General features: G+C 42.3%; 2 protein-coding genes across 2 annotated transcripts in view; one reads left to right on the forward strand and one right to left on the reverse strand.

Annotated features, from left to right (window-relative positions):
* The window catches only part of LOC106602029 (peripheral myelin protein 22), a 544,081-nt gene that overhangs the window by 516,042 nt on the left and 5,775 nt on the right, over positions 1-22,264 (forward strand). The window lies entirely within an intron of this gene.
* On the reverse strand, positions 1,783-21,326 carry LOC106602046 (NLR family CARD domain-containing protein 3). The gene is made up of 9 exons (XM_045715791.2): positions 21,197-21,326; positions 15,943-16,169; positions 13,931-15,725; positions 13,443-13,619; positions 6,618-6,791; positions 6,351-6,524; positions 5,152-5,325; positions 3,356-3,402; positions 1,783-2,675 (listed from the first exon to the last, which is right to left on the reverse strand). Coding segments are annotated over exons 2-9 (3,099 nt in total). The 5' UTR covers positions 15,944-16,169; positions 21,197-21,326; the 3' UTR covers positions 1,783-2,118.

Here is a 22,264-nt window from a genome sequence, read left to right on the forward strand (position 1 = left end):
TGACCCAAATTAAACAATTTAAAGTCAATGCTACCAAATACTAATTGAGTGTATGTAAACTTCTGACTCACTGGGAATGTGATGAAAGAAATAAAAGCTGAAATAAATCACTCTCTACTATTATTCTGACATTTCGCATTCTCTTAAAATAAAGTGGTGATCCTAACTGACCTAAGACATGGCATTTTCACTAGGATTAAATGTCAGGAATTGTGAAAAACTGAGTTTAAATGTAGTTGGCTAAGGTGTATGAAAACTTCCGACTTCAACTGGCTAATACATGATACTCAAATGTTCCTTATAATGGGGCTGTACAAATGACCTGGACTAACCTGTACCCCTGCACATTGACTTGGTACCACCTGTATACAGCCTCGTTGTTATTCTATTGTGTTACTTTACTTTATTTGGTAAATATTTTCTTAACTCTTTCTTGAACTGCACTGTTGGTTAAGGGCTTGTAAGTAAGCATTTCACGGTAAGGTCAACACATGTTGTATTCGGCGCATGTGACAAATAAAGTTTGATTTGATACCCATCATGAGGTTGTTACAACGTAGCCTATGAATGGAAGTTTACAACGTAGGTGCACACAGGTTGAGATAAAAATTAGGTGACAGACAGTGACACATTCAATACTGCCTTGCACACTCTTGCCAGCATTTAGCTGATATAGGGTGTAATCATTCGTCCAACAATTGCAACAACAAAAAAAATCTATTGGACAAATTCAGGTATGTTTATCCCCGTTTCATTCCGTTTGCTTCTGTTAAAAAAAAAGGTTTCAACAGAATTGGCGGAATGAATACACCCCTGATCACGTGTAAACACAGTTCACTTTCACAGCAGCCACGTTGTATTCCTTCTCGCATCTATGTGCTCCCCTCCTCTCACCTTTTCCCTTTGTTTGTGGACTTCAATGTACAACACGTCAGCTGTATGTGACCAGGCAAAAAAAGCTTTCCAAGCCAAACCATATCATAAACGCTACACACAGCCTACATCGTTGTCACCATATTAGCTAAAGTATCATCAGTCAACATAGCTAATAGAACTAACGAGTTAGTAAACCTGCTACAATCATGAAGTAACGTTACATTGGACAGTCAGTAAGCGGTTACGGCGGAGGGCCCCGGTGGCAAAAAAATGTGTCAAACCAAAAGCTTACCTTGGAAGAGTTCCAGTGTTGTGTTGGATAGTCATAGCCAGCTAGCTAACATATCATCCCTCTGTTTTAGCAGGGTGTTTGAGTAGGCTAAACAACTGTATCTAGCTGCATTTGCTAGCTAAGCAAGTGAATCTCTCTAGCTTCTCCTTCATTTTGGACTACTCACCACATGTTATGCACTGCAGTGCTAGCTAGCTGTAGCTTATGCTTTCAGTACTAGATTAATTCTCTGATCCTTTGATTGGGTGGACAACATGTCCATGTTGCAAGAGCTCTGGAAGTTGTCATAAATACTGTGTAAGTCTATGGAAGGTGGTGAGAACCATGAGCCTCCTAGGTTTTGTATTGAAGTCAATGTACCCAGAGGACGGAAGGTAGCTGTCTTCCAGCTACACCATGGTGCTACCCTATAGAGTGCCGTTGAGGCTACTGTAGATCTTCATTGCAAAACAGGGTGTTTTAATATTTTTTGGGGGGTGAAGTGAATATATTTAGTATAGTTTTATTTAAAAAGGATAACTTTAAATATTTTCACTGAGGAGGATGGTCCACCCCTTCCTCCTCACTGATTTAAATGTCATATTCTTATAAAAAATAAACATTGACAACTGCACTTCTTTCATCCGTTTTATTAACCTGTATTAGTCAAATCTGTGACCTGTACATTTCATTCAGTGGAATTGTGTTTATACAGAAGCAGGATTGTTTTGTCAACAATTTTACAGACAGGAATATTTACAAACATGAATAAGCAATAGCAGCACGATCAATGATGTCTAAATGAGAAGTTTTAACAACAGTGGTGATACATTCTATTCATTATTATTTTACAAAGTCTATCAACTTCAGTGGTGTATAATCATAAATATTTAGATATAATCATTATCTGTTAACTCATGACTAGAGAGTTTATATCAATTCTTGTTCCAGTGTGTCTTACTGAACCATGATTAGAGTGAAACATCATGTTGTGTTTGACACAGGGACACTGAAGAGGGGTCCTCCCAAAGCTGAAACCCTGGATAGAGGGGCTCAGTAAATGTGGTGTGGAATGTGTACAAGTGGGTCAGTGTGTCAGAGGAGACTCTGTAGAAGGACAGAGTGCCGGCTGGCCAGTCCAGAAACACTCCAATTCTGTGGGAGCTGGAGGAGGGGACGTCTATGTCAGTGTAATTATCATTGTGCCAGGCAGTGTAACGGTTGTTAAAGCAGCTCAGACTCCAGGACTTGTCATTCTGTCCAAGCACACAGTCCTCACCCCCCCCTTCTCTCCTGATGATTCCTTTATATGTCACTCCTATATCAGCCCCTCTCCCACTCCTCTCTGCCTCCCAGTAACAGAGTCCAGTCAGACCCTCTCTACACAGCACCTGTTCACAGTCCTCAAATCTCTCTGGGTGATCAGGATACGGCTGAGCCTCTTCGCTACGTGTCACCTTTCTGTTCTCCTCAGACAGAGAGAGCTTTATGTTTACTGTGTTTGGGTCCAGTGTGAGATCACAGGCATCTGATGGGGAAAACCAGGTATATCACAAATCATCTTCATATCACATCAGAATGTTAATGTTTCTAGGTATTAAAGGACCCCATCAGAATGTTAATGTTTCTAGGTATTAAAGGACCCCATCAGAATGTTAACGTTTCTAGGTATTAAAGGACCCCATCAGAATGTTAATGTTTCTAGGTATTAAAGGACCCCATCAGAATGTTAACGTTTCTAGGTATTAAAGGACCCCATCAGAATGTTAACGTTTCTAGGTATTAAAGGACCCCATCAGAATGTTAACGTTTCTAGGTATTAAAGGACCCCATCAGAATGTTAATGTTTCTAGGTATTAAAGGACCCCATCAGAATGTTAATGTTTCTAGGTATTAAAGGACCCCATCAGAATGTTAATGTTTCTAGGTATTAAAGGACCCCATCAGAATGTTAATGTTTCTAGGTATTAAAGGACCAAACAAAGAGTATTTAAGACTTGCTGAATGATGATACATTATACTGTATGGCCATATAAAACAGACACACAGCAACATATAACCACAGAGTGAAGTCCTATTAGGGTAACCACACATGCATACATTACTTATCAATCAAGCTCTGAAAAATTATTTAATAATTTTCTAACCCCTTACTTGAAATAAGACTGAGTAATAACAAGCTAATTCTTCACAGCAGTCAACACTCACATTTTCTAGGCCAAGGTTTGATTGTGTACACTCCACCAGGTTCCACACTGTAAGGGGAGCAGGAGAACAGGCAGTAAATCTCTCTGCCTCACACACACAGATGGTCAGCATATCACATTGTCCATGTGGTGGTAAGTAAAGTATGTCTGGCTCACAGTACATGTCAATTATCATACCTAACCTGATAACTATCAATTATCATACCTAACCTGATAACTATCAATGATCATACCTACCCTGATTACTGTCAATGATCATACCTAACCTGATTACTGTCAATGATCATACCTAACCTGATAACTATCAATTATCATACCTACCCTGATAACTATCAATTATCATACCTACCCTGATAACTATCAATTATCATAACTAACCTGATTACTGTCAATGATCATACCTAACCTGATAACTATCAATTATCATACCTACCCTGATAACTATCAATGATCATACCTAACCTGATTACTGTCAATGATCATACCTAACCTGATTACTGTCAATGATCATACCTACCCTGATACTATCAATTATCATACCTACCCTGATAACTATCAATTATCATACCTACCCTGATAACTATCAATTATCATACCTACCCTGATACATATCAATTATCATACCTACCCTGATACATATCAATTATCATACCTACCCTGATACATATCAATTATCATACCTACCCTGATAACTATCAATTATCATAACTAACCTGCGAACTATCAATTATCATAACCAACCCAAACTCAGAAAAATGTCTTACAGTATTGTGGTGAAGCTGTGATTACAGCTTGCAAGGAATGATTTCACCAAATCATGAACTAATTGCTCTATGCCTGTACCTCCTTGCCACCTCCGCCTGGGTCCCTGAGAAACTGTTATAAGGCAGAGAGTTCAGGCAGGTGGTTGAAGGGAGCTGGTCCCTCCACTCAGGTGGTCTACTCTGATTAATCCAGTACCTGTCCCTCCACTCAGGTGGTCTACTCTGATTAATCCAGTACCTGTCCCTCCACTCAGGTGGTCTACTCTGATTAATCCAGTACCTGTCCCTCCACTCAGGTGGTCTACTCTGATTAATCCAGTACTTGTCCCTCCACTCAGGTGGTCTACTCTGATTAATCCAGTACCTGTCCCTCCACTCAGGTGGTCTACTCTGATTAATCCAGTACCTGTCCCTCCACTCAGGTGGTCTACTCTGATTAATCCAGTACCTGTCCCTCCACTCAGGTGGTCTACTCTGATTAATCCAGTACCTGTCCCTCCACTCAGGTGGTCTACTCTGATTAATCCAGTACCTGTCCCTCCACTCAGGTGGTCTACTCTGATTAATCCAGTACCTGTCCCTCCACTCAGGTGGTCTACTCTGATTAATCCAGTACTTGTCCCTCCACTCAGGTGGTCTACTCTGATTAATCCAGTACCTGTCCCTCCACTCAGGTGGTCTACTCTGATTAATCCAGTACCTGTCCCTCCACTCAGGTGGTCTACTCTGATTAATCCAGTACCTGTCCCTCCACTCAGGTGGTCTACTCTGATTAATCCAGTACCTGTCCCTCCACTCAGGTGGTCTACTCTGATTAATCCAGTACCTGTCCCTCCACTCAGGTGGTCTACTCTGATTAATCCAGTACCTGTCCCTCCACTCAGGTGGTCTACTCTGATTAATCCAGTACCTGTCCCTCCACTCAGGTGGTCTACTCTGATTAATCCAGTACTTCTCCCTCCACTCAGGTGGTCTCAAGCTTTATTACAGTATGTCAATCATCACCACAGATTAAAACAAACCCTCTACATACTTGAGTTTCTCCAGTCTGCAGTGTGGATCCTCCAGTCCAGCAGAGAGCAGTCTGACTCCTGAGTCTCCTGGGTGATTGTAGCTCAGGTCCAGTTCTCTCAGGTGTGAAGGGTTTGACCTCAGAGCTGAGACCAGAGAAGCACAGCCTTCCTCTTCGACTCCACAGAGCGACAACCTGCAGAGAGTTAAACATGATTTCAAAATCACACTGCTATTCTTTGAAAATAAAAAGTTGCAGCTAAAAAAAATATGTTTCTTCGGAAAGTATCCAGACCCCTTGGAGTTTGCCAAAAGGCACCTAAAGGACTCAGACCATGAGAAACAAGATGAAAGCAAGATTGAACTCTTTGGTCTGAATGCCAAGCATCACGTCTGGAGGAAACCTGGCACCATCTCTACGGTGAAGCATTGTGCTGGCAGCATCATGCTGTGGGGATGTTTTTCAGCGGCAGAGACTTGGAGACTAGTCAGGTTTGAGGGAACGATGAACGGAGCAAAGTACAGATATATCCTTGATGAAAACCTGCTCCAGAGCACTCAGGACCTCAGACTGGGGCGACGGTTCATCTTCCAACAGAACAGCGACCCTAAGCACACAGCCAAGACAATACAGGAGTGGCTTTGGGACAAGTCTCTGAATGTCCTTGAGTGGCCCAGCCAGAGCCCGGACTTGAACCCTGTGGAGACCTGAAAATAGCTGTGCAGCGATGCTCCCCATCCAACCTGAGAAGAATGGGAGAAACTCCCCAAATACAGGTGTGCCAAGCTTGTAGCGTCATACACAAGAAAACTCGAGGTTGTAATCGCTGCCAAAGGTGCTTCAACAAAGTACTGAGTAAAGGGTCTGAATACTTATGTAAATGTGATATTTATCACACATTTCAATTTTTTTTCTAAAAACCAGTTTTTGCTTTGTCATTATGGGGTATTGTGTGTAGATTGGTGAGGGGGAAAAAACGATTTAATCCAGTGTAGATTAAGGCTGTAATGTAACAAAATGTGGAAAAAGTTAAGGGGTCTGAATACTTTCCAAATACACTGTAGCTACAGTAAAGTCTACACCTGTATATATATACTGTCAGTCAAAGGTCAGATGGTGAGGTGTCAGATTTACATTGAATTGTGTATTTCAATACATAAAAAACACACATGGATCTGGTGAACAGCTACCACTTGTTGACCAACTACAGGAACACTGACCTCAGAGTCTCCAGTTTACAGTGGGGATTCTCCAGTCCAGCAGAGAGCAGCTTCACTCCTGAATCCTTCAGGTCATTGTCTCTCAGATCCAGCTCTCTCAGGTGTGAGGGGTTTGAGCTGAGAACTGAAGCCAACACTTTACAAGATGCTTCTGTGAGTTTACAGCCAGCGAGTCTATGAACATAGAGTAAGCATTTAAATATAAAACCATTATATGTGGATCGAATTAAAGGTTATCACTTGTTGATCAAATGGAGGAATACTGACCTCAGAGTCTCCAGTTTACAGTGGGGATTCCCCAGTCCAGCAGAGAGCAGCTTCACTCCTGAATCCTTCAGGTCATTGTTACTCAGATCCAGCTCTCTCAGGTGTGAGGGGTTTGAACTGAGAACTGGGAGCAACACTTCACAGGAAGTGTCTGTGAGTTCACAGTCAGTGAGTCTGCCAACACAGAGGAAATACCATGACAGACAGGATGTATTATAACGGTACGTTTAGCTTTCATTCCTGACACATTTACCAGTGCACGCCTAATGTTTACAACGTGAATACATGGCTAGATGTTGCAATTTTATTTGACCAGTGTGTATTATCATCTGTTTAAAACTTTTCAGCTAATAGACAATCTAGTCAGCCAATGAAACTGCTGTTCCTACAAAGATCATCTCGGAACCCTTGAACTAGGGTTGAATATTTCCCCTGCATTTTACAAATGTTCCATACGGAAAATAAATACATTTTCTCCCAGGTAACCCGGTCTTTCTCGCCAAAACCGGAAGTGTCATTCTAAAGCATATAAAGTGTATAAATCTGTCTGGATTTACCTAGAGTTTGATCGCCAATAAAATTATAATCTGATGCAGCCTAAACCTGATTAACACTAGAGCCGCCAAGATGGTCAATCTTACCATTTTAAATGTAATTTCAATAAAAACGCTGAACCACCCTGACCTTTCCTATATATGTGTATTTTACACTCTAGCAGTACGTTCAGACAAATATCATAAGACAACAATGTTCTGAGCATTTCATCCTCAAAGCACCCTGACAGTAAAAACAACCCTATGGGTTAATAGCCGGGTCTGGAGGAGTACCAATAGCCAATAATGAATCAATAATTCATTACCAATAATGAATCATTTAACTAACTTTTATTCATGGTGTACCTTTGTTACAACTATGAAACACAAAAGCATGTGCAGCTAACTTTTATAACGACAAAACAAATAATAATACTACCCAAAGAACAAGGCATGCGGTCAATGAAGAAAATATCAGTAGCCTAAACTAATCAGTAGTGTTCAAAGTCACGTGCACAAGTACAGTGAAATTCCTTTCTTGCAAGTCCTAAACCCAACAATGCAGTAATCAATCAATAAACACACAAGAAATAAAAATATAAGACAAGAAATTAGAAGAACACAAGAAAAGAAGAAGCTATGTAGAGTCAGTTCCATATTTATGAGCAGGGATACTGGAATGATAGATGTAGATATACACCTCCGTTCAAAAGTTTTAGGTCACTTAGAAATGTCGTTGTGCTTGTTTTGAAAGAAAAGCACATTTCTTGTCCATTAAAATAATATTGAATTGATCAGAAATATAGTGTAGACATTATATTAAATATAGTGTAGACGTTAATGTTGTAAATGACTATTGTAGCTGGAAATGGCAGATTTCTTATGGAACATCTACATAGGCGTACAGAGGCCCATTATCAGCAACCATCACTCCTGTGTTCCAATGGCACATTGTGTTAGCTAATCCAAGATTATCATTTTAAAAGGCTAATTGATCATTAGAAAACCCTTTTGTAATTATGTTAGCACAGCTGAAAACTGTTGTGCTCATTAAAGAAGCAATAAAACTGCCTTCTTTCGACTAGCTGAGTATCTGGAGCATCAGCGGGTTCGATTACAGGCTCAAAATGGCCAGAAACAAAGACCTTTCTTCTGAAACTCGTCAGTCTATTCTTGTTCTGAGAAATTGTAAAGTGTAAAGTGGTTGTTCCACTGGATATTATAAGGTGAATGCACCAATTTGTAAGTCGCTCTGGATAAGAGCGTCTGCTAAATGACTTAAATGTAAATGTAAATTAATGCTATTCCATGCGAGAAATTGCCAAGAAACTGAAGATTTCGTATAATGCTGTGTACTACTATTAATAAACTGGGTGGTTCCAGCCCTGAATGCTGATTGGCTGACCGCCGTGGTATATCAGACTGTATACCACGGGTATGACAGAACATTTATTTTTACTGCTCTAATTACGTTGGTAACCAGCTTATAATAGCAACGCGATGCGTTGTGCCTAAGAACAGCCCTTAGCCATGGTATATTGGCCATATATCACACCGCCTCGTGCCTTATTATTTAAATATATAGGGGTACGGTGGCTAGTCGACAGGATGTATGATAAACACCATAGCAGCAGTGTAAACGAAGATCGGATGTGAGTGTGTGTAGCGTGACTAGAAATGTGTTACATGTTATGTTTGTGTGTGTTGGAGTGTCAGTGTGTGTGAGTGTGTCCTGAGAGTGAACAAAGAGACAATGTAAAAATAAAATGTAATACAAGGAACAACTCAGATAGTCTGTGTATCCATTTGTTAGCTATTTAGTAGTCTCTGTTAAGCAGCCTGTTGGTGTCAGACTTGATGCACCGGTAAGGCTTGCCATGCGGAAACAGAGAGAACAGTCCATGGCTTGGGTGGCTGGAGTCTTTACAGGCCTTCCTTTCACAACGCCTGATAGAAGTCCTGGATGGCAGGGAGCTCGGCCCCAGTGATGTACCGGGCTGTCCGTACCACCCTCTGTAGCGCCATGTGATTGAGGGCTGTGCTGTTGCCATAACAGGCAGTGATGCAGCCAGTCAAGATGCTCTCAATGGCGCAGCTGTTTAACGTTTTGAGGATTTGAAGGCCCGCAGTGGATTAGGTGAAAAGCTTCAACTCAGAGTACATATCACTGACAATCTGAAATGGTCCACCCACATAGATGATGTGGTGAAGAACACACAACAGTGCCTCTTCAACCTCACTTGACTAAAATACAGTACATTTATATTAAATGGATAAAACAGCATGTAAACAACTAAAGTGACAAATGTTCCATTATTAAAGTGACGAGTGTTCCATATCTATGTACATATGGCAGCACCCTCCAAGGTCCATGGATGAGTAACTGGGTGGTACCCGGCTAGTGACTGTGACTAAGTTCAGGTTAGGGTAATGGGTGGATGCCAGCTAGTGATGGCTATTTAACAGTCTGATGGCCTTCAGATAGAGAGACTGAAAAGCAGCTTCTGTGCTGGCTTTGATGAACCTGTACTGACCTCGCCTTCTGGATGACATCGGAGTGAACAGGCCGTGGCTGAGGTCCTTGATGATCTTATTTGCCTTCCTGTGACACCGAGTGCTGTAGATGTCCTGGAGGGCAGGCAGTTGGCTCCTGGTGGGCAGACCGCATCACCCTCTGGAGAGCCCTGCGGTTATTGCAGTTGCTGTACCAGGCAGTGATACAGCCCGACAGGATGCTCTCAATGGTGCATCTGTAAACGTTTGTGAGGGTCTTAGGGGCCAAGTCAAATTACTTCAGCCTCCTGAGGTTGAAGGGGCACTGTTGCGCATTCTTCACCACACCGTCGATGTGGATGGGGGCCGTCGATGTGCTCCCTCTGCTGTCTCCTGAAGTTCACGATCAGCTCCTTAATTTCTTGACGTTGAGGGAGAGGTTATTTTCCTGTCACCACTCCGCCAAGGCCCTCACCTCCTCATTGTTGGTAATCAGGCCTACCACTGTCGTGTCATCTGCAAACTTGATTGAGTTGAAGGCGTGTGTGGCCATGCATTCATGGTTGAACAGGGAGTACAGGAGGGGGCTGAGCATGCACCCTTGTGGGGCCCCTGTGTTGAGCATCAGCGTAGTAGAGGTTTTGTTGCCAACCTTCACCACCTGGGTTCGGCCCATCAGGAAGTCCAGGAACCAGTTGCACAGGGTGGGGTTCAGACCCAGGGCCCGAGATTAATGAGGCTGGGCTATAGTCAATGAACAGCTTTCTTACATAGGTATTCTTGTTGTACAGATGGGAAAGGGCAGTGTGCAGTGCAATGGCGATTGCATCGTCTGTGGATCTATTGGGGCAGTAAGCAAATTGAAGTGGGTCTAGGGTGTCAGGTAAGGTAGAGGTGATATGATCCTTAACTAGCCTCTCAAAGCACTTAATGGTGAGAGAAGTGAGTGCTATGGGGCGATAGTCATTTAGTTCAGTTACCTTCACTTTCTTGGGTACAGGAACAATGGTGGACATCTTGAAGCAAGTGGGGACAGTAGACTGGGATAGGGAGAGGTTGAATATGTCCGTAAACAGTCGAGCCAGCTGGTCTGTGCATGCTCTGAAGACGCGACTAGGGATGCCGTCTGGGCAGTCACCCTTGCGAGGGTTAACACGCTTAAAATGTCTTACTCACGTTGGCCAAAGAGAACGAAAGCTCACAGTCCTTGGGAGCGGCCCGTGTTGGCGGTACTGTGTTATCCTCAAAGCGGGCAAAGAAGGTGTTTAGTTTGTCTGGGAGCAAGACATTGGTGTCCGTGACATGGCTGGTTTTCCCTTTATAATCAGTGATTGTCTGGAGATCCTGCCACATATGTCTTGAGTGTGAGCCGTTGAATTGCGATACCACTTTCTCTCTGTACTGATGTTTTGCCTGTTTGATTGCCTTATCGAGGGCCTAATTGGGCTGTTTGCATTCAATCATATTCCCAGTCAACTTGCAGTGGTTAAACGCAGTGGTTCGTGCTTTCAGTTTTGCACGATTGCTGCCATCTGTCCATGGTTTCTGGTTTGGATAGGTTTTAATCGTCACAGTGGGAACAACATCCCCTATACACTTCCTGATTAACTCAGTCACCGTGTCAGTGTATACGCCAATGTTATTCTCAGAGCCAACCCAGAACATGTCCCAGTCCACGTGATCAAAACATTCTTGAAGCATGGATTCCAATTGATCAAACCAGCGTTGAATAGACCTTAGTATGGGTACTTCCTGTTTGAGTTTCTGCCTATAGGAAATGGAGTCATGATCTGATTTGCCGAAGGGAGGGTGGGGGAGAGCCTTGTAGCCATCCCGGAAGGGAGAGTAACAATGGTTGAAATATTTAGAAGCGCGAGTACTGCAGGCGATGTGTTGATAAAACTTCTGAAGTTTTTTCCTCAGATTTGCTTTATTAAAGTCCCCAGCTACAATAAATGCAGTCTCAGGATATGTGGTTTCCAGTTAGCACAAAGTCCAACGTAGTTCCTTGATAGCCGTCGTGGTATCAGTTTGAGGGGGAATATACACGGCTATGACGATAACCAAAGAAAATTATCTTGGGGGGGTAATGGGGTCGGCATTTGATTGTGAGGTATTCTAGGTCGGGTGAACAAAAGGACTTGAGTTCCTGTACGTTATCACAATCAAACCATGAGTAGTTAATCATGAAACATACACCTCCGCCTTTCTTCTTCTTCCCAGAGAGTTCTTTATTTCTATCTGCACGATATATACTGAGAACCCATCTGGCTGTATGGATGGGGACAGTATATCTGGAGAGAGCCATGATTCTGTGAAACAGAGTATGTTACAGTCCCTGATGCATCTCTGGAAGGAGATTCTCGCCCTGAGCTTGTCTTCTTTATTGTCCAGGGACTGAACATTAGCGATTAATATACTCGGAAGCTGTGGATGGCATGCACACCTGAGTCAGACTAAAAGTCTACTCCGAATACCTCTTCTCCGCCGGCGGCGTCTTGGAGTAGCCTCTGGGATAAGTTCAATAGCCTTGGAGGGTACGAACAAAGGATCAATTTCAGGAAAGTCGTATTCCTGGTTGAAATGTTGGTGAGTAACCACCTCTATGATATCCAAAAGTTATTTCCGTCTGTATGTGATAATGCAAAAGAACGTTCTGGGCTAATAATACACATCAACAAAGTTGTTTAGGAGCCAGAAACAAGGCGGCCATCTTTGAGTCCAGAGAGTACAGGAGCAGGGCTAAGCCCTGTGGGGCCCCGTGTTGAGGGTCAGCGTGGTTGAAGTGATGTGACCTACCATCACTACCTGGGTCGGCCAGTCAGGAAGTCCAGGATCCAGTTGCAGAGGGAGGTGTTCGGTCTCAGGGTTCTTAGCTTGGTGACAGCTTGTGGCTTGGAGGATAGGTGCCAAGCATGCTTGTGAATAGTGAAAATCAACACAAAACCAATAATGGCAAAATTAATGTGTCAATATGACAGCGGTCAAAAATAGTATATTATTGTCAGTTATTGGACACATTATTTGTGGCCTCGCTCGTGCTTACAGAATTGTGTGCGTCTTTACGCAACAGTTAGATCTCATTTAGCTGTTATCCCTTGTCCTAACAGTCACCACAAATCTTTGTCACTTTCACTTGATTGCAACACTTCAAACAAGTCGCTTCCAGCAGGGAACTGAACTCGGGAATCTCAGAATTCTGACTTTGGTGCGTTCAAGACAACTGGTAACTCGGGGGACATAAAAACTCGCTCCGACAGGGAAAAATCGATTTGAACGGTCGTTCAACTCAGAATTCCAAGTCGGAAACTCCGGCATCTTTCTAGAGCTCTGACTTTCCGACCTGAAGATCACTGAAGTCATGATTTGACCTATTTTTTGAGTTCCCAGTTGTCTTGAAAGCACCAACACATGAGCATTTACAGAGCCTTTCTGCAGCACTCCACAACTGGGCCCAGTCTCCAACGTCCCTCCACTAATTTGGATTTAAAGCTGATAACAGGAGCAGTCAAGGCCGGGGTTAAACATTTATCCATGGACACAATTAATTAGAGCGAGCTACACAACTTCAGGGTACAAGTAATATAAAGGATGAAATACTATGAGCAGAGATCTGGCACCTGCAATGGCACCAAACCATTAACTAAACAGGTATCCCAGCAAACTCTGCTGATTAAACCCAGAGCCACAGCAACTGCTATCAAAATAGAAGTCCCTAAATTAAGGTCCATTATTATATTAGAAACACATGGATTTACTGAACAGTTATCAGTTACTGATCAAGTAAAGGAACACTGACCTCAGAGTCTCCAGTTTACATTGTGGATTCCCCAGTCCAGCAGAGAGCAGTTTCACTCCTGAATCTGTCAGGCCATAACATTCATTCAGGTCCAGCTCTACCAGATGTGAGGAGTTTGAGCTGAGAACTGAAGCCAACACTTCACATAACGTGTCTGAGAAGTGACAGTCAGTGAGTCTGTCAACACAGAGTAAATATCATGACAGACAAGTTATGTTACACTTAGCTTTCCCTGTTAGCCCCGCACGACTAATATGTACGCCTTGCATACATGCCTCAATTATAGTTTTTCTTATCAGTTGGTGTTATAAGTTGAGTTTTCAGCTGATAGAAAGTTTAGTCAGCTAATTAAAATAATGTTGTTCCTACATACGGTAAAGTTTAAACTGAGAAATTGTCACAATAGTACTTACATATCCAGTCAGCAAATGAAAGTTCTGTTATAACTACAATTTACTCTGGTATGCGATATTTACATTAATACTTACAGAGCTTTCCTGCAGTGCCTCACAGCTGGGAGCAGTCTCCTACGACCCTCCTCTGATGCCTTGTATACCTTCAGGTCAAACACATCCAGAACCACCTCTGATATCTGCAGCATGTAGGCCAGCGCTGAACAGTGAACAAGTGTGAGGTTTTTGGATATGTTCTCTGACCTCCAGTACACTTGGATTTCCTCCTGTACTGAATGGTCTTTCATCTCTATCAGACAGTGGAAGAGATTGATCCACCTCTCAGGGGAGATGTTCTTCTGCATCACCTTAAGGGATCGGATCATTTTCTGGACGCTCTCTGGACTGCTTTCTGTCTGTGTCACCAGACCTCGTAGGAGTTTCTGATTGGACTCCAGTGACATGCCATGAAGGAAGCGAACAAAAAGGTCCAGGTGTCCATTCTTACTCTCCAAGGCTTTATCCACCGTACTCTTCAGCAGCTCATGCAAGGTTAGCTCTTCAGACACCGCTCTAGACTTTCTCTTGAGGAAGGGCTTCAGTGCATCCATGTTCTTGGTTGTGTAACAATTGTAAATGTAGACAGCTGAGAGAAACTCCTGAATGCTCAGATGAATAAAGCAGTACACCACTCTCTGAAATAACACAGACTCTTCTTTAAAGATTTGTGTGCACAATCCTGAGTACACTGAGGCTTCTTTGACATCAATGCCATACTCTTTCAGGTCTTCTTCATAGAACATGAGATTACCCTTCTCCAGATTTTCAAATGCCAGCTTACCCAGCTTTAGAAGAATTTCCTTATCTGACTCCACGAGCTCCTCTTGATCCATCTCATCTCGTCCATGATACTTCTGGTTCTTCAGGCTGGTCTGAATGAGCAGGAAGTGTATGGACATCTCAGTCAGAGTCGTGGGCATCTCTCTCCTCTTGTCTGTACTCAACATGTGTTCAAGGACTATTGCAGAAATCCAACAGAACACTGGCATGTGGCACATGATGTGGAGGCTCCGTGATGTCTTTATGTGTGAGATGATTCTGCTGGCCAGGTCCTCATCACTGAATCTCTTCCTGAAGTAGTACTCCTTCTGTGGGTCATTGAACCCTCGTACCTCTGTCACCTGGTCAACATACTCAGGGGGGATCTGATTGGCTGCTGTTGGTTGGGAGGTTATCCAAAGGAGAGCAGAGGGAAGCAGATTCCCCTTGATGAGGTTTGTCAGCAGAACATCGACAGATAATGTCTGTGTGACATCAGACACCTTTTTGTTGCGCTGGAAATCCAATGGAAGTCTGCTTTGATCCAAACCATCAAAGATGAACATAGCTTTACAGGCAGTGAGTTTCTTTGCATTGCCTATGTCTAGTACTGGGTGGAAATCATTTAGAAGTCCAAGAAGAGTGTACTGCCGATCTTTAATCAAGTTCAGCTCCCAGAAAGGAAGCACAAACATGATATCCACATCTTGGTTTGCCTTCCCTTCAGCCCAATCTAGGATGAACTTCTGCACAGAGACAGTTTTTCCGATGCCAGCGATGCCCTTCATCAGCACAGTTCTGATGCTTCTCTCTTGACCAGGTAAGGGTTTAAAGATGTCATTGCAGTGGATTGCTGTGTCATGTGAGGTTGGTGTCCTGGCTGCTGTCTCTAGCTGCCACACCTCACGTTCATTGTTAAACCCTTCACGCTTTCCCTCTGTGATGTAAAGCTCTGTGTAAATCCTGTTGAGGGGACTTTGATTCCCTGCTTTTTCAATGCCTAGCACACATTCATACCTCCTTTTCAGACTGTCTTTATGGTTTACTATAGCTCTCTGCAGGCTGTCGTCCACTACAAAGGAAAAGTAAAAATGATGTGTATCAGAAACATTCGTTGACAGAATGAGAAGTTGGCCTTCCACAACTACAGTAATTTATATTATCTCATTATTGTAGTTAACTACTGTAAATCATATTGAGGCCAATTTGTAAGTCGCTCTGGATAAGAGCGTCTGCTAAATGACTAAAATGTAAATGTAAAATGTATTGACTTGTGCAAGTTGTCTTACTATTTTCAGAGCCTCTTGCATCATTGGGTTCACTCAGGTGCTGTAGTACAGGAAGTGATCTGGATCTCTTTCTACTCTGAGGACAGTCATAGTCTCCTGAAGGAGCAGGTTTCTCCCAGTATCTGGTGATGCACTGTCTACAGAACCTGTGTCCATAGGTGATAGAGACTGGATACCTCAGCACCTGCTGACACACTGCACACCTGGACTGATCCTCTGGCAGAGAGCTGAAAGAACATTATTAAAACATAAAGATAGTGATCCTTCACTGCTATTTCTACTACAGAGACAAAGGAGAGAGACACGTATATATTAATACTGATCCTCTAACAGAGTAGACAATGCACCAATGTTCCCTCTAACGTTTTGGGACACTAAGCAAATTCCTGGTCTTGGGAGCGGAAACTTAAATGAGAAAATTCTGTGCAACTTCCGGCACACATTTACAGTGAACACAGATGCTGTACCCTTACAGTTGTAGACAGTAGCCAATAGGCTGTTGTGGCTATTTGAGCATAATGTAGGCCTCTCAGAATGGCCTACCAACCAAAACAATGCAACAAATCCCATAACATTTTTACATAGAAATAGCTTTAGCCTATATGTGGTGTTCAATGCAGGCCTACATTGCATGAGACTACGTTTTTACATTACGCAGGGCTTGCCATTAATCCTTAAGTCTATTGACTTCAATATAAGTAAAAAAAAATCACCATCAAAATCTGTCAGTTTAAGCTAAAGATATCCTCTATGTTGGCCTTCCGCATCTGCAGTGGAAGGTGGCTGAGCTACAGCGGTGTGTCCAACCTGGGTAAAAAAAAAGTGCACCCAAGGGGGGCCCCAGGACCGAGTTTGGGAAACCCTGTTATAGCCTACCGCCATCGCGTGTTCGCTCTTCTTTCTAACTACCTGTGAGTTTTTTATGTTTTAACCCCATTTTCTCCCATTGACAGTTACGACTCCTCAATGGGCTCGTAGAGGCGAAGGTTGGGACACTGTTCGCTTAAACCAAAAGTCAGCCACACCAATATGTCAGAGCAAACAACGTTTGACTGAAGTCAGCTTGCATGCGCCCGGCCTGCCACAATGAGTCGCTAGAGCATGGTGTGCCAAAGATGAGACAAGAAAAGCCCCCAGTCCAAACCCTCCCCTACCCTGGATGGCACTGGGACAATTGTACGCCGCCCTATGGGCCCTGGTCATGGCGCCTAGGCACTGGGATGCATTTCCTTACTAAAAGAAAAATCAACCCAAAACCACTCATTCCTATAATTTACAGTATTAAATATGCGAGAACAAATGTTTTTGTTAACAAATATTTCATTTTGGCGTTATAATGTTGGTAGCAACATGTGAAAATCGTCGTGGAAATCTGTTGCAGCTCAGGTCGACCACTAACCCCACTATGCAATGCTCTCTCTATGGGCTGGCTAGTTAGCAAACAAACAAACGTAGCTACACACAATAATACCAAAAACAATATCAACAGGTTAAGTAGCTAGTTTGCTGTAAAATCACCTAAACAAGCTGCACTGTCAATTTAGGAGTCTACAATCTCACTATGTTCAACCTGCAGATCGATGTGGCTTCAAACATTCACAAGAGCAGAAATACTTCTGAGGAGATGGGGAAACTCCATTAAAATCCTGTTAACGCCCATTGTGTACATTACCCATGCTACGTCAATGGGCCGCGCGGTGCATTCTGGGTGATTATGAGGTGCTCCCTCAAAGACCCAACATTAGCATGAATTTCGTGAAGCATGAAGTACAACATTACAAATCTTTTCCAAGATATGATATAATAGATATCTGTAATATTGTATAGCTTTGGAATCGTGACCATAGGAAATACGCACGTTTCTCGATTAGTTTAGCAACCGCGTGACGCAGTATGACAACGTAATCTGAATTGGTCGACAGTTTACTGAGTGGGGCGTTATACGTTCCTCAATTCATTGACCAATGTGATTCATATCTGTTTTCTCTCATATCTCTGGCAACAGCACCATGCAATGCACCCTTAACTGAAGAGGCAGACAAATAGGAGAAATGTGCTAGACAGATGTTTTTATTCGGTTTAATTTCCTACAATGTCTATTAATTGTCCAAATGCACGGCCGCTTTCCCTCTATATATTGCTATAGAGTTTCCACAAATGCCTTAGTACACATAATTCCCAAACATTCTAAGAATTTATGAAAACGTGAAAATGACCATATCTAAGTGGTCGCTTGTCAGAAAATGTTTTAAAAGTGTCATATTCTTCCTGGGGGGTGTATAATCCATTTATTTCAATTGACTGATTTCCTTTATATGAACGGTAACTCAGTAAAATCTTTGCAATTGTTGCATTTATATTTTTGTTCAATATATTTTGGATTTAATTTTCTTTAGAATTGATGAAGAGAGAGAGAGACTGCGACAGAGTGTTGGCCTGTGCACTGATTTAAATCAATGAACTTCAAGTGATAGGCTGTTTTAAAACTCTTCAGCTGCAATAAATAAAACAAACGTAGCTTTACAATACAACACGTGACCCCCGAAAACCAGCTGTGTAAATTAGACTCGTATTCCGTCCTTATATTACTGTAGTGTAGGCTAGTAGAACTGCACCAGAGAGGAAGAGAGAGGTCCAACTTGGCAGAAAATCGGTCTCCCTCCAGCATGTGGTATTTTTATAATTATTTCGCCCACCAAGCAAGGAGCTTCTGTATGGAAGTCAATGAGAGAGTGTTGAATTTGGTCAACAACAAAAAATGAATAGCTTATTTGCTATGTGTGGTTTATTTGATCTAATAGGAGTTTAAGTTTTTACGAGTGTTCTGATATAAGCAGGACATGTGACATCTCGGCAACTTTGGAAAAAAAAAACACTTTATATCTGAGTTGTCTCGATGGCTATGCATATTCATGGAATTAGGCTTGTAGCATAGCATCTCTCTCCATTGAATACAGGCGGTTGACGTCAACAACCCTCATCTAATATTCAAAAAAGCGTTACAATAATGAGCTGCATCCACCAATCCAAAGAAGGATACGTGGGAGCTAGACAGCCTGCTGTGCTGCTTTGTGGACAACGACACCCATTGTTAAGGCAGCGAGACATGTATCTTGTCACTGTATCCATAATCTATAATTGCACTGAATTAATTTCGACTTTCTGTCACTCAAACTGAAATTCCTGTGTGATGTGGCCAATTAGAATTTCAACTCATGAGCAATGTTCTCTCCAACATGATAGTTTCCCCGATTAGTTATAAACATTTGCCTCTACTGTGGGAATTGTGATCGAATCAGCGCAATATTAGCCATGTTCAATGCAACATACCAAAAATAAACAAACTATGCAAGACTTAGTATGCAAAAGATTTTGTAGGCAGAGTGCATCAGAGTAGGATTCTATAGCATTGACAGGCACAACTCAGGCCTGTACTCTTAGCCATCGTACTCATGCAAAAAAAAACTAATAATGAAGGAAAAGCATTGCAAGTTAGAATTTTGTAAAGTTTGTGTGGGAGAGGTGGATTTTTTTGTTATCGATCAATAATGACAAACCTCCTGGCATTGACAACTTAGATGGAAAGCTACTGAGGATGGTAGCTGACTCTATGACCACTCCTATCTGTCATATCTTTATCCTGAGCCTAGAGGAAAGTGTTTTTCCTCAGGCCTGGAGGGAAGCCAAAGTCATTCAGCTACCCAAGAGAGGTAAAGCGACCTTTACTGGTTCTAACAGCAGACCTATCAGCTTGCTGCCAGCTCTAAGTAAACTGTTGTTTGACCATATACAATGCTTTCTCTGTAAACAAATTAACAACAGACTTTCCGCATGCTTATGTTATGGGATGCATTTTTCCCGTCATTTTTGATGGTATGCCACCCTGCTAGGCTTACATTATGATCAAATAGCCACAGTAGCCTACTTGGCCACTGTTAAAACTGTAACTTAAAGCTACTTGGCCACTGTTAAAACTGAAACTTAAAGCTACTTGGCCACTGTTAAAACTGAAACTTAAAGCTACTTGGCCACTGTTAAAACTGTAACTTAAATCTACTTGGCCACTGTTAAAACTAACTTAAATCTACTTGGCCACTGTTAAAACTGAAACTTAAAGCTACTTGGCCACTGTTAAAACTGTAACTTAAAGCGGGTACAGCCTCAGTGTTCACAATAAACATGTACCGGAAGTTTACCCGAATTTTCATAATAACATTCAAGTTTGCGCTCAGCAGACCTAAAATTTGCTCAATGCTGAAAACAATTAGAGGGAACTTTTCTCATTAGTTGTATGGGAGTCAATTCCAAAATTCTGAATTGAGCCCAACCCTGATTGCTACAGAAATGTATCTAAACAAAAGCAGTTTGACTTCTTAGCAATGAAGTTGCAACTGTGAGCTGCTGTAAACTGTAATTGGATACAAAGGTTGAGTCTCTAGATTCCCTTGCTGCTCTGGAGAAATGATGAAATGGTTGTCATAGTGATTTAAACTAGGAGTGGTTATCTCCCAACTCTGAGGCCATGTCATTTGTTACATTTCATCCAATTGATAAAAGCAGTTTAAAGGCTGATCACTAAAGACAACTCTAAATTGACACTTATTTATATTATCCTAAAATAATTTAACTAATTCTATTGTGTCTCTTTGTTCAACAGGTAGCCAATGCTATTAATGTTGTAGTGAACAGCAGGGCATGGAAGTGAACCCGGGTCGCTTGCGAGAAAGGCAAACACCCTACACATCGCAATAGGGTTAACCCAGATGGTGGGAATTGGAACATGGCTCACTATACTTCCCCCTTTCGAACTGGAAGGCACTACTTAGCCCCCTCGCAAGTCCAGGCCTTCTGATGGCCTCACGGCCACCATCCCCCTTCTGACATCGATGTAGCGAACGACGGGGCAGGGAAGCAAACCCGGGTCGCTGGCATGAAAAGCAAACACCCTACACATCATGCCATTGGCACCAATAGGGTTAACCCACTTGGTGGGAATTATAACGTGGCTCATATACCAAGGATTGTTATACTATAGTGGAACTAATATGATACAACTACATCTTTCATACAAAATGTGAAATGTAGTACTATAATATATGAATATGCAATGTGTTTTTGAATTTGATTTGCCTAATCCCAGTTAGCGTCTGTCCCAGGAGAAATAGACTGTTAGGTTTGAGTGTTTTACTGTCATTCACTATACTATAATTACACCACACATTTAATTTCCATACACACTTCACAATAATCTTACCTTGTAGCCTGAATTCACAACCAGAACATGTTAAAGTATTGAGATATTTCCCATTCTGCTTAGAGCAACTTCCTGATGTCTGTATCTATGTTCTAAGTACTGTTGATCTTTGGACTCTGGGTGTGTGTTGTGTATCCTACCTTTGGCTAATCTCTCGTGGACAAATTACTACACGGAAACATAAATTACCAAATTACTGAAGATTTTAGTTCTGGGTTAACCGAGATTAACCTTGAGTTACTCAGCTACCACTTATTGTCTTGACTGATCTGTTCAGGATTCAGGATACAGTCTGTGTAGCGCTCCACCACTACAGTTATAGAACAGCTATAGCTCGTTGTTGGGGGGCAGAAAGAACAAGTCACTCAGCCACTCCACATAACACCTGGATGGACAATACCACGTTAATTAGAATTGTATTTAGTGGCGTTTTATTGTAGGGTTTCCAGGCGATTATCATGGCTATTGTATTGGGCAACATGGTGTTCTAAGGGCTGTCTTCTCACCTTGGTCTTCTGGGATGGTTCACTGACAAGGCCATCATGGAACAAGATGTTCAGCTGTAGAGACACAACAACACAGTAATTCAGTATGTCTGGTCCTCCATCATGGAACGAGACGTTCAGCTGTAGAGACACAACAACACAGTAATTCAGTATGTCTGGTCCTCCATCATGTTGTTCAGCTGTAGAGACACAACAACACAGTAATTCAGCATGTCTGGTCCTCCATCATGGAACGAGATGTTCAGCTGTAGAGACACAACAACACAGTAATTCAGTATGTCTGGTCCTCCATCATGTTGTTCAGCTGTAGAGACACAACAACACAGTAATTCAGTATGTCTGGTCCTCCATCATGGAACGAGATGTTCAGCTGTAGAGACACAACAACACAGTAATTCAGTATGTCTGGTCCTCCATCATGGAACGAGATGTTCAGCTGTAGAGACACAACAACACAGTAATTCAGTATGTCTGGTCCTCCATCATGGAACGAGATGTTCAGCTGGAGAGACACAACAACACAGTAATTCAGTATGTCTGGTCCTCCATCATGGAACGAGAT

Source organism: Salmo salar, chromosome 03, assembly GCF_965601325.2.
Source record: "Salmo salar chromosome 03, fSalSal1, whole genome shotgun sequence".
NCBI lineage: Eukaryota > Metazoa > Chordata > Actinopteri > Salmoniformes > Salmonidae > Salmo > Salmo salar.

What these genes read in the sequence shown, in the direction of transcription:
- LOC106602046 (XM_045715791.2), bottom strand. An exon ending in AGGCACTGCAGGAAAGCTCT is followed by an intron (nt 13,620 to 13,930) that starts GTAAGTATTAAT and finishes CTGTGTTGACAG; the next exon opens with ACTCACTGACTGTCACTTCT. An exon ending in TGTAAACTGGAGACTCTGAG is followed by an intron (nt 6,792 to 13,442) that starts GTCAGTGTTCCT and finishes CTGTGTTGGCAG; the next exon opens with ACTCACTGACTGTGAACTCA.